We start from the raw sequence: 12,570 nt of genomic DNA, 5'->3' as shown, positions 1-12,570 counted from the left end.
TAAGGGAAATTGGACTGAAGTTCTCTATCTTTGTTGGATCTTTCTGTGGTTTAGGTGTCAGAGTAATTGTGGCTTTATAGAATGAGTTGGGTAGAGTTCCTTCTACTTCCATTTTGTGGAATAGTTTGTGCAGAACTGGAATTAGATCTTCTCATTTTACATGAATGGATGTTGGATTTATCATAGGCTTTTTCAGTGGTCAGTGAGATAACCATATGTTATTTTTCTATCAATAGATTTTTGTGAAGAATTATGGTGTTACATTTTTTTCAACCTTTCCTACTTTATCTTGATGGATGATGCTTTTGATATATTCCTGAAGTAATCTTGCAAGGGTTTATAAAGTGTTTTCTTCAAAATTAAAAAAAGAAAGTTGTCTGAATTATATTTGTCTGTTCAGTTATTGTACGTTTAATGTATAAGTATGAATGCGGCCTTAAAGTATGAGTTTACAGTATTCTATCTACTTCTATTTTCTGTAATAGCTTGAGGACTATTCATGTTAGCTGGTTCTGAAAGTTTGATAGAATTATATATCCCCGTTCAGGGGAATGCCAGGGCCAGGAAGCAGGAGTGATTAGGTTGGGGAGCAGGGTTGGGGGAAGGGTATAAGGGACATTCATGATAGCATTTGAAATGTAAATGAAGAAAATATCTGAGAAAGTTTGATATAACTCTGCACTAAAACCTTCTGGCCCTGAGCTCCTGCTGTTTGGGAGAATTTTAGTGACTGCTTATATAAGGCTAATTAAATCTTAAGCCCAAATAATAGAACTTAAGCCTAAGTAATAGTTTTTTGTGATCTTGATTTAAGTTTCATGAGTGTTACCTGTTTAGAAAATCGTCAATTTTCTTAACATTTGACAATTTACTGTAGTAATGATTGAAGTAAAATCTAAGGATTCTTTGAAATTCCTGTATCAGAATTTTATGGTTCTCTTTTCATTACTGATTTTATTTATTTGTCTATAAATTTGGATAGTCTCTCTCTAGAATACCAAATTGGAACAGAAAATAAAGCCCTCTTGTCAAGTAGTTATCAAAACCCTAAATGTAGTATAAAGAAGGAATTTCAAAAGTTAACAAATAAAATTGAAAAGTAGCAAATGTTAGATATAACAGAATTACACCCAACATCTCAGTAGAGACTCGAAAAGCTAGAAGGGTCTGGGACAAACTATTAAAAGCCCTGATAAAGCACAGATATCATTCTAGATTACTCTATCCATCAAAATTTTCAATCACCATAGAGGGAGAAACCAAGATATCCAAGGACAATGGAATCTAGTATCACAAATATCCTTTATGGAAATCACCATCAAAACTAGTCTAGTTACAATTAAGTAAGTACAAGAAATAAATAATTTTACACTACTGAAACAAATAGAACTTGAACCCTTGCACAGACACACACAAATACACACAATTCCACAAACAGCATCAAAGTAAATGAAATTAATAATCTTTCAAAATTAATGTCTGTTAACATTAATGGACTCAAATCCACAATAAAAAGACAGAGGCTATCAGAATATATACATAAACAGAATTCTTCATTCCACTCTATACCAAAGATATCAGGGAAATAAGGGCCATAGCTAAACATAATAAATTTAATATACAACAAGTCAATAGTTAATATCAAATTAAATGGATAGGAATTTGTAGCAATTATCCTAATTTCACAGACAAAACAGGACTATCCACTTTCTTACTATCTCTATAATATAGTCCTAGAAGTTCAAGATAGGGAAATAAGACAATTAAGGATATTAAAGGAATACAAATTGAAAAGAAATAAACAAAAATATTGCAGGTGGCAAATGATTTGATAATGTATAAAATCTTACTACTTAATTACTTCTATAGAATGTCTACAAAAGTTAAACACCTTCCACAGAGTGGTTAGCTTCAAGTTTATCACAAAAGAATTATGTAGCCTTTTATTATACACACTGTAAACACCATGAGTAAAAGAATTTGGAGAAATAATATAAAAATGTCTTGGTGTCACTCTAAGAAAGCAAGAGAAAGGTCAATATGACAAAGACTTCAAGACTTTGAAAAAAGCAACTGAATAACATATTAGAAAATGAAAAGAATTCCTATGCTCATGGGTAAGTAAAATAGTGAAAATATCCATCCTACCAATAGCAATCTACACACTCAAAGGCATTCCTGTCAAAACACCAACACAATTCTTTGTAGACTTTGAAATATGATTTCTAAATAATGTGGAAAACTATGAAACTCAGGATAGATTGAATAATCTAGAAAAATATGTGAAATTCTGGAGTATTCACAATCCCTGCCTTCTGGAACAAGTACTTTGTGAAAAACATATTCATGTTTTGAGAGAATTCAGCTGACTTGAATAAATATGAACATCCATTTCTGATTTGATATATTTCCACATGGAAAAATGGATCTGTTTGTTGTCATAGTAACTTTTCAAGATTAGATGTGTCAATTTTTGGTCATAAATGGGGAAGGGTCTCATAGGACCTGCTTGCTCTCTGTGAAGGCAATTTTAGTGGACAGCTTCTGAAGCAGGGGGAGTAATTATCTTGAGTGTCATAGCATCTTATAATTTGCCATGTTCCGGGGATCTCTTCATACACATAACCATGTGTGTAGCCCTGGTTAAACCCAGCCTGTTACAAGTAACAACAACTAAAGTAAATGTCCAAAAAGTATTTATTGAGAAAAAAATTATGTTCAAGGGAGATGGATGAAAACAAGAGCGCCCAAAAAGTGAGTTTAGTCAAAATCTATTCACATACTTGTTGGAAATCTCCTAAGAATAACATGAAAGACTAAAAGAAAACCCGTGATAGTTAGTACTGTAAACTCACAAAGTTTCATAGAGTGAAGCAAAGTGGATTTTCACTTGAGCCTGAACAGATTAAAGTAAGGATGAGTGAGGGACTCAAGATAATTCCTCTTGGAATCCTACCAAAAAGTGACATGTGTACTTAAGGGAAAGGGTCTCAAACTCTCAGTAGTAACACCTTTAGGTTAAAATGACTATTTCACAAGGGTTAAATATCATATCATGAATATTACATGTTAACATTATAATTTAAAACAAGATAAATTCACGGTTATAAAGAAAAAATGAAAATGTCCATACTTTTTGTCACCACAACATGAAGAATGTTAGTAAAAGGCTGTAGCATTAGAAAGGTTGAGACTCACTGATTTAAGAAAGGGTAGGCTATTAATATTGAAGTGATGTTAATTCTAAACTTCCTGCTACTTCATACATTATTTAGATTTTTTTTCTGCCATGACATGGAGTGAGTAATTTTCTTAGTATATTGAATTTATTTACACCCTCCATTCGTTGTTTGTTTGTATGGATAAGTAAAGAGGATATAGCCCTCATGCATAATATAATAGTTGGCACAGTATTTAGATCACTAGGAGCTACTATTTTATTTGGAAATAAACTGAGACCTCACTAATTTCCAATTTTTGTCAAAACAGATTTGAATAAAAGTGTAAAGTTTTGTTATTGTTACCTAACAAAAGTCCCTTGATTGGGTCATGTTAATGAATCTCACTGGGTCCATTACTTGGAGTAACAGCCTAGTTTTGGGATATTTAAGGCAGACATAAGTTCTACTCACACACAAAAAAAAAACCCTATTGTTTATGTTTTCAAACTTTTGTTCATAATCATTGAGGTTGAATGACATCTCAGGATTATGTAAAATCCCTTGTATATATCCGCATTCAATAAAGATCAATTGTTCATCTTCAGAGTCAATGAGTTCTTCCTGATCGTTTTTCAGAACCTAAAGTAGACGTAGATGATTTTAACAAGGTTTACAGTAAGAAAAAAAAAAAAACTTATCCAAAATTAATTGTATAGGATGAAACAGGATGAACAGAGACTGTGAGACTAAGACTAATTCTAGATCTTTATGCTAAACTGATATCCTGACACTCAAAGTCAATGAGGGATTAACATGAGGGATAACTCAAATCGGAGGTCCTTACTCAGAACTTTAACAGGACTATTTCAAATATTTGGGGCATATTTCCAGGGAGTATCTTCATCCAACTTTTTTATATTAACACAAATATATACATATACATATATAAAGAAAGTAAAATGATGTAGTGAAATGATGGGTTTTTTTGTTTTATTTATGAGAGTGATAGTAACTGATAACCAAATGGCACTGGTTCAAATTTATACATCTATTATTTGTAGAAATATGCACGTGTGTATCAAGTACATGTGTGTATCAAACAATGCTTGTATATTATCAGAACAGAAACTAAACTTGAATGTCAGCACCATTTTTGTGACAAATGAATAAGAGGAAATTTAAGCTCATGTTAAATATGTGACTCCATTATATATTTTCTCTGATATTTCACATTGGGTTATTCACGTGAAAATAAACAAGGGTAGATTTTATTACATTTTGTAGATCTGTCATCATATATCTCAACATATAGTATGGCCAATATACCCATTTTCTTACCTATATTTTATTCCCAAGAACAAGGATTATTGTACAGTGTTTGAATAAACAGACAAACCTCACCTACCAATTTCATGTAGAAAGTAAGGGCATGCTACACATCTTTGATAAACATTTCATTTTATCTAAGTTTAGTTGTTATCTCCATTCTATTTCTATTAAACTCAAAAAATGGAATTTTTTTTCAAATTCCAAAATGAGTATTCATAGGAGAAAAGGTAATACTAATTTTCTGCTTCTTATAACATATTTCTTTGTAGGTATTTTTTTCTTATTGTTTTAAGTGTTCATAATGTCAATTAATAGAGTCTTTATTACAAAGAAAAAATTAAGAATTACTGAGGATAATTCATAAAATATACTATTTTAACTTAGTTCATATTTAATAAAATTATATAAGCAATTTTATTTAAAATTATCTATATGCTAAACCCCTAGGTAGGGTGTAGTAATGTTTCCAGTTTGAAGCTGATCCCTTATGACACAAAGGTTAATAAATAATTTTGTCTGTTAGTCCTCGCAATCAGCTTTACTTAAAATGAAATCTTTGGGGCAATATTGGATTTTTTTTTCTGCTCCACACTCACATTTCACTTTGAGAACATTCTAACAGAAGACTTGCTTCAAATCTGAATCCAACACTTCAGTCTTTGCAACTGACATGCATCACAATAAGCTAAGTATCTAATTGTAGGCTGACAAGTACAGTATATTTGTAGTGCATCTTCATTGTCATGGGGTACTGTTCTTTCAGTGACAGGGCCAATTGCCCACTGTCATAGATGGCTCTTGTACTAGCTAGTTTTGTGTCAAATTTTGTGTCAAAAAGCTGGAGCTATCACAGAGAAAAGAACTTTAGTTGAGGAAATGCATCCATGAAAAACAACTGTAAGGCATTTTCTCAATTAGTGATCAAGGGGGAAAGACCCCTTGTGGGTGCGACCATCTCTGGGCTGGTAGTCTTGGTTCTGTAAGAGAGCAGGCTGAGCAAGCTAGGGGAAGAAAGGCAGTAATGAAAGTCCCTCCATGGCCTCTGCTTCAGCTTCTGCTTTCTGACCTGCTTGAGTTCCAGTCCTGACTTCCTTGGTGATGAACAGCAATATAGAAGTGCAAGCTGAATAAGCCCTTTTCTCCCCAACTTGCTTCTTGGTCATGATGTTTATGCAGGAATAGAAAGCCTGACTAAGACAAATTGGTACCAGCATAGTGGGGTATTCCTGTGACAACCTCACCATGTTTTGGGGAGGACTGTGGAAGGACATTGGAACTTTGGCCTACAAGATCTATTCAGTGTTAAGATCTCTGAGGGGCTTGGAAGATAATGTTGAGAACAGTGTAGAAGATGGAGGCCTGTCTTGTGTAATTTCAGAGGGAAGATTAAAGACTCTTTTCAGGGCCATTGCTATTTTGATTGTGAAGATTCTGTGGTTCTGGTTAGCTGGGGCTGAAGAAAGCTGTGATTAACAAAATACCAGAACCACTAAAGTAAAACCTTTGCATTACTGGGACAATTGATGCTGGTTAGCTGGAGCTAAGAAATTAGCAGTGATTAAGAAGAGACCAGCATCATTGAGGTGAAATCTTCTGGGATTTGTTTTCTGAGAGCACACAGGCTGTGTTCCTGAGATAAACAAGGTTTTACTTCGTGCTGCAGTGAGACTTGGTAATGTGTAAGAGTCAACCAGGTGGTACTGGTTTTGAAGGCATGAAGGGATTATGCAGATGAGCAGAGGCTTGGTACTGTGAGAGTCCATGGAAGGCCATTGGTAAACCTGCAGCCTCAGTTGCAATTGACAGCCCAGGACTGAAGGGGTCATGCATTGTTTTGGAGATGCTAGTACCATGAGATGACCATCAAGAGCAGCAGCAGTGGATTACAGGCATCTGGAGCCTAGAGCATGATGAGTGTGCTATAAAGGGCATGGCTGGAGAAGTGACCCAGCCCTTGGAAGAGCCCAGAAGATCTTGAGTTGGGTCCCAGATATTGGATGGTTGGAGATTGATTTTAGCTTTTGATTGTGACTGTGCCCTGATATTTTTCCCTCTTGAATGAAGTTTTGTAGTGAAGCCCACAGTTAAGAGACTTTTAATTTTAAAGACTTTGGATTTTAAGAGCGATTGAAATTTTAAAGTTATTTAGATCAAGGGGTCAATTGTACAGGCTAGTTTTGTGTCAACCTGACATAACTGGAGTTATCACAGAGAAATGAACTTCAGTTGAGCAAATGCCTCCATGAGATCCAACTGTAAGGCATTATCTCAATTAGTTATCAAGGGGGAAAGGCCCCTTGTGGGTGGGACCATCTCTGGGCTGGTAGTCCTACTTCTATAAGAGAACAGGCTGAGCAATCCAGGGGAAGCAAGCCAGTAATGAAATCCCTTTATGGCCTCTGCATCAGCTCCTGTTTTTCTAACCTACTTGAGTTCTAGTCCTGACTTCCTTGCTGATGAACAGCAGTATGGAAGTGTAAGCTGAATAAACCCTTTTCCCCCCAACTTGCTTCTTGATCATGATATTTGTGCAGAACTAGAAAGCCTGAAAAAGACAGCTCTCATACCTGCCAGTGGTGGAGAGTGCAAACTTATTCTCCTATAACCATAACCCTTTAAGTGCTCCAAGACTCACTCAAAATTCTGTACCCTAACAGATCCTTTGGATGTGTTCAATTTCACAAAGTTCGTAGGTGTATCTAAAATGATTAGCGATTTTAAACTTACCGCTCCTTCGGTGAACATTGATGATAACAACAGAATGAGGAGAAAACACATCACTGGGAATGAGTCCATGGCTGAAACTAACCAAAGAAGATATTGTAGTAGAAGCTCATAGTATGTGAAACAGAGAAGGGAACTAGAAACTTGATAGAAGTTATTCCCAAGCAACTATATGTGATAAACTCCTTAACAATATAAGAAGGAAAGAAACACCAAGAAGGGTCACTGTAGGTTTAGTGTGCCAACCTTAAATCTAATAGGACTGATTCATAAGCTAAACAGCTTTCCTGATGCCTCAGGTGTGCATTTGCAAAAGTGGAAAAATTCTGAGTTTCTTTATGGACATTTCTATTATTCTTTCATCAAAAGCAAAATTTGAGAAACAAAACAATTTCAAGTTTTTGAAATTTGCTTTCCACTCTGCATCATCTTTTATTTTACCACTCTGTGTATATAAAGTTCTATACCAGACATGGATAAGTGTATCAGGGTTATTATTATGCAGGCAGAAACATAAAAACATTCTAAACAAACTCTTTGAAAAACAATTGCAAATTATGATATTGTTTTACTTAATTGCATCAAATTTCAATTTGCTTCCTTAGTAGCAAATGTAAACACAATTAATGAATTGTAAATTTATTTTAACTGATATCATTCAGTCCATACTTTACAAATGGCATATTTCATATTCTTATTAAGAATTAAAAATACTTGTTCAGTCTCATCTCATAGTGTTTACTCTTAGTAGTTGCCAAATTCTACATCCTGTGGATGCTGGTAGAACTTAAGAGTAGACACATTAGATTTGCTGCTGGAACTCAAAGAAACAGTTTATCTTGTAAACTGAATGGATAGCACCTTATATTGTATGTTGTGTGTATATTCTTAAACTTCATATTTTCTAAAATCATATTATTTGCCTCATATTCTTATATAGCTCAAAGACAATGCAAAGGCATTATCATCAAGCATCTACTAAAATTTGCATTTTGAACATCATTTACCTTTTCCTTCAATTCAAATCGTTCCATAAATTCTATAATGATTCCTTTCAAATCAGTGTCCATAAAATTTCTTTGGAATTTATATCTAAAATTTGAGTCAGAATCTCTCCACACATATCTGTAATATAATTTTCACCCTTGAACTTCATACAGCCAAATAACGAACAATGACCTATAAAACATTCTTGATAGTACTGAATCATCATACAATTGTTGCTTATAACTAGTAGAATAGAGAAATTCACTCCTCTACTTGGTGGACCAATTAATAGGAATTGCAAGTAAGGCTTCTGTTTCTTCTGACACTTAAGGAAAATATTTTCTTGTACAAATGAAAAAATGCATAAAAATTGAGTTTTCTAGTCATCAGTGTGGTTTGTTTCTATATAGTACTTGCTACTTGATTAGGTTCATGCTCAAAGATTACTTGGCAGTCCCATTACTTCTATGTATATTTCCAAATCTGAGGCACTGATGTGTCTCTAGCCATTGCAATCTTTGCACTGTAAAAATTATCATCTTGAAACTTACTTTTTTGCTTTGCAGTCTTACCTCGAATAGATTGTTTCACAGGATTTCAATTCCTGCTTCACTCTCCTTTGCTTCTATGATACTTTGGGATTTCTCCTTTCCTTGTGAAGTAGTGACTTTAGTAGTTTGAACTCAGATGCAGATGTGCTACACAGCCTGCTATTTAAAGCAAAGTGGTTTGATTGAAATGTTTATCTTGGCTTCTGATTCTTGAACATCAGAATATATAAGACACTTGATCTCAGGCATAAGTACATTCCGTTCATGTGTTGTTGTATCAACAATCTACTGTTTCTCTTTCCTCATGGATTTTTCCATTTGTTCCTTTTTCAAATGAGAGACAAGGAAGGGAGATTCACATCTATTTCCACAGTATTAGTTTGCCATGCTAGTTTACAGGTTTGTGAGGATTTTGTTAAGTATTTTTGCCTCGATATTCATAAAGGAAATTGGTCTTTCTTTGTTGGATCTTTGTGTAGTTTAGGTATCAGATTAATTGTAGCTTCATAAAATGAGCTGGATAGAGTACCTTCTGTTTCTATTTCATGGAATACTTTGAGTAGAGTTGGAATTCTTTGAAGGTCTGATAGAACTCTGCAATAAACCCACCTACCTCTGGGTTGTTTGTTTGTTTGTTTGTTTGTTTGTTTTTTGCTTAGAGACTATTGATTACTACTTCTATTTCTTTAGGGGAGTTGGGACTCTTTAGATAGATAATCTGATCCTAGTTTAACTTTGGTACCTGGTATCTGTCTAGGAAGTTGTCCATTTCATCCAGGTTTTCTAGTTTTGTTGACTTTTGTAGTAGCCTTTTGTAGTAGGATCAGAAGATGTTTTGGATTTCCTCAGGTTCTGTTGTTATATTTCCTTTTTCATTTTTGATTTTGTTAATTAGTATACTGTGCCTGTGCCTGCTAGTTACTCTGGCTAAGTGTTTAGCTCTGTTGTTGATTTTCTCAAATAACCAGCCCCTGCTTTGGTTGATTCTTTGTGTAGTTGTTTTTTTTCCACTTAGTTGATTTCAGTCCCACAAAAATCAGGGACTAAAGAAGGCTGCCCACTTTTGCCCCACCTATTCAATAGTATATGAAGTTCTAGCCAGGGCAATTCGACAACAAAAGGTGATCACAATAATACAAATTGGAAAGGAAGAAATCAAAATATCAGTATTTGCAGATGATATGATAATATATATAAGTGACCCCAAAAATTCCACTAGAGAATTCCTGAACCTGATAAACAGCTTCAGTGCAGAACCTGTTTATAAAATAAATTCAAACAAATAAATGGACTTTCCCACCAAAAAGGATAAACAGACTGAGAAATAAATTAGGGAAACAACACCCTTTACAATAGTCACAAAAAAAATATAAAATACCTTGATGTGAATCTAAGGAAGTGAAAGATCTGTATGACAAATACTTCAAGTCTCTGAAGAAAGAAATTAAAGATCTCAGAAGATGGAAAGATCCCCCATGCTCATGGATTGGCATAATTAATATAGTAAAAATGGCTATCCTCCCGAAAGCAATCCACAGATTCAATGCAATCCCCATCAAAATTCCAACTCAATTCTTCACTGAGTTAGAAAGGGCAATTTGCAAGTTCATTAGGAATAATAAAAATCATAGGATAGCAAAAAACATTCTCAACGATAAAAGAACCTATGGTGGAATCACCCTGCCAGATATTAAACTGTACTACAGAGCAATGTGATAAAAGCTGCATTATACTGGTACAATGACAGACAAGTAGATCCTTGGAATAGAATTAAAGACCCAGAAATAAATCCGCACACCTCTGGTCACTTGATCTTTGACAAGAGAGCTAAAACCATACAGTAGAAAAAAGACAGCATTTTTTACAAATGGTTTTGGCCCAACTGGCATTTATCATGTAGAAGAATTTGAATTGATCCATTCTTATCTGCTTGTAAAAAGCTCAAGTCAAACTGGATCAAAGATCTCCACATAAAACCAGAGATACTGAAAAGACTAGCGTAGAAAGTAAGGGAAAGCCTCAAAGATATGGGCACAGGGGAAAAATTCCTAAACAGAACAGCAATGGCTTATGCAGTAAGATCAAGAATTGGCAAATGAATTGTAAAATCATAAAATTGCAAAGTTTCTGTAAGGCAAGACACTGTCAATAAGACAAAAGGGCCACCAACAGATTGGGAAAGGATTTTTGCCAATCATAAATCTGATAGGGGTATATCCAATATATACAAAGAGCTCAAGAAGCTGGACTCCACGAATTCAAATAACCCCATTAAAAATGGGGTACAGTGCTAAACAAAGTATTCTCAAGTGAGGAATAATGAATGGCTGAGAAGCACCTGAAAAAATGTTCAATATCCTTAATCATCAGGGAAATGTAAATCCAAACAACCTTGAGATTCCACCTCACACCAGTCAGAATGACTAAGAACAAACATTCATGTGACAGCAAGTGCTGGCTAGGATGCGGCAAAAGAGGAACACTCCTCCATTGCTGGTAGGAGTTCAAGCTTGTACAACCACTCTGGAAGTCAGTCTGAGGGTTTCTCAGAAAATTGTACATAGTACTACTGGAAGATCCATCAATACCTTTCCTGGGCATATACCCAGAAGATGTTCCAACTGGTAATACGAACACATGCTAGACTATGTTCATTGCAGCCTTATTTATAATAGCCAGAACCTGGAAAGAACCCACATGTCCCTCAACAGAAGAGTGGACACAAATTGTGGTACATTTACATAATGGAGCACTACTCAGGTATTAAAAACAAAAAATTTATGAAATTTTTGGGCAAGTGTATGTATCTGGAGGATATCACCCTTTGTGAGGTAATCCAATCACAAAAGAAGTCATTATATAGCACTCACTGATAATTGGGTATTAGCCCAGAAACTTAGAATACCCAAGATACAATTTGCAAAAAAAAACAAAAACAAAAACAAAAACAAACAAAAAAACAAAAAACAAAAAAACAAAAAAACAAAAAACAAAAAACAAAACAAAAAAAAAACCAACAAAACAAGAAAAACAAAGAAAAGACCAACTTATGGATATTTCATTCCTCCTTAAATTAGGGAACAGAATACCCATGAAAGGATATACAGAGACAAAGTTTGGAGCTAAGACAAAAGGATGGACCATCCAGAGACTATTCTACCTGGGGATCCATTCCATAATCAGCCACCAAACACAGACACTATTGCATATGCAAGCAAGATTTTGCTAATGGGACCCCGATATAGCTGTCTCCTATGAGGCTATGCCATTACCTTTAAATACAGAAGTGGATGCTCACAGTCATCTATCGGATGGAACACAGGGCCTCCAATGTAGAAGCTAGAGAAAGCACCCAAGGAGCTGAAGGTGTCTACAACCATATAGGTGGAACAACAATATGAACTAATCAGTAATCCCAGAGCTCATGTCTGTAGCTGCATATGTAGCAGAAGATAGCATAGTCAGCCATCATTGGGAAGAGAGGTCCCTTGGTATTGCAAACTTTATATGGCCCAGTGCAGTGGAAAGCAAGGGCCAAGAAGTGGGAGTGGGTGGGTAGGGGAGCAGGGCTGGGCGGGCAAGTATTGGAAACTTTTGGGATTGCATTTGAAATATAAATAAAGAAAATGTCTAATAAAAAAGAAAAGGAAAGGAAAGGGAAGGAAAGGGAAGGAAAGGAAAGGAAAGGAAAGGAAAGGAAAGGAAAGGAAAGGAAAGGAAAGGAAAGGAAAGGAAAGGAAAGGAAAGGAGAGAAAAGGAGAGAAAAGGAGAGAAAAGGAGAGAAAAGGAGAGAAAAGGAGAGAAAAGGAGAGAAAAGG

At 35.1% G+C, this 12,570-nt stretch overlaps 1 protein-coding gene across 1 annotated transcript; it reads right to left on the bottom strand.

Moving 5' to 3' along the window:
* Positions 1-2,683: 2,683 nt before the first annotated feature.
* Positions 2,684-8,890, bottom strand: Esp31 (exocrine gland secreted peptide 31). Its single transcript, NM_001177586.1, has 3 exons — positions 8,774-8,890; positions 7,218-7,294; positions 2,684-3,800 (listed from the first exon to the last, which is right to left on the bottom strand). The coding sequence occupies exons 2-3, from the start codon at positions 7,284-7,286 to the stop codon at positions 3,525-3,527; spliced, it is 345 nt and encodes a 114-aa protein (NP_001171057.1). The 5' UTR covers positions 7,287-7,294; positions 8,774-8,890; the 3' UTR covers positions 2,684-3,524.
* Between the last annotated feature and the right edge of the window lie 3,680 nt (positions 8,891-12,570).

This window comes from Mus musculus, chromosome 17 (assembly GCF_000001635.26).
Source record: "Mus musculus strain C57BL/6J chromosome 17, GRCm38.p6 C57BL/6J".
In the NCBI taxonomy this organism is placed as follows: domain Eukaryota; kingdom Metazoa; phylum Chordata; class Mammalia; order Rodentia; family Muridae; genus Mus; species Mus musculus.
The sequence above is the reverse complement of the archived record's forward strand: the minus strand, read 5'-3'. Positions and strand labels throughout refer to the sequence as shown.

Coding starts and splice junctions, on each gene's coding strand:
- Esp31 (NM_001177586.1), bottom strand. CDS start 7,286: ATGGACTCATTCCCAGTGATGTGTTTTCTCCTCATTCTGTTGTTATCA. Junction 3,801..7,217: donor CAATGTTCACCGAAGGAGCG/GTAAGTTTAAAA, acceptor CGTCTACTTTAG/GTTCTGAAAAACGATCAGGA.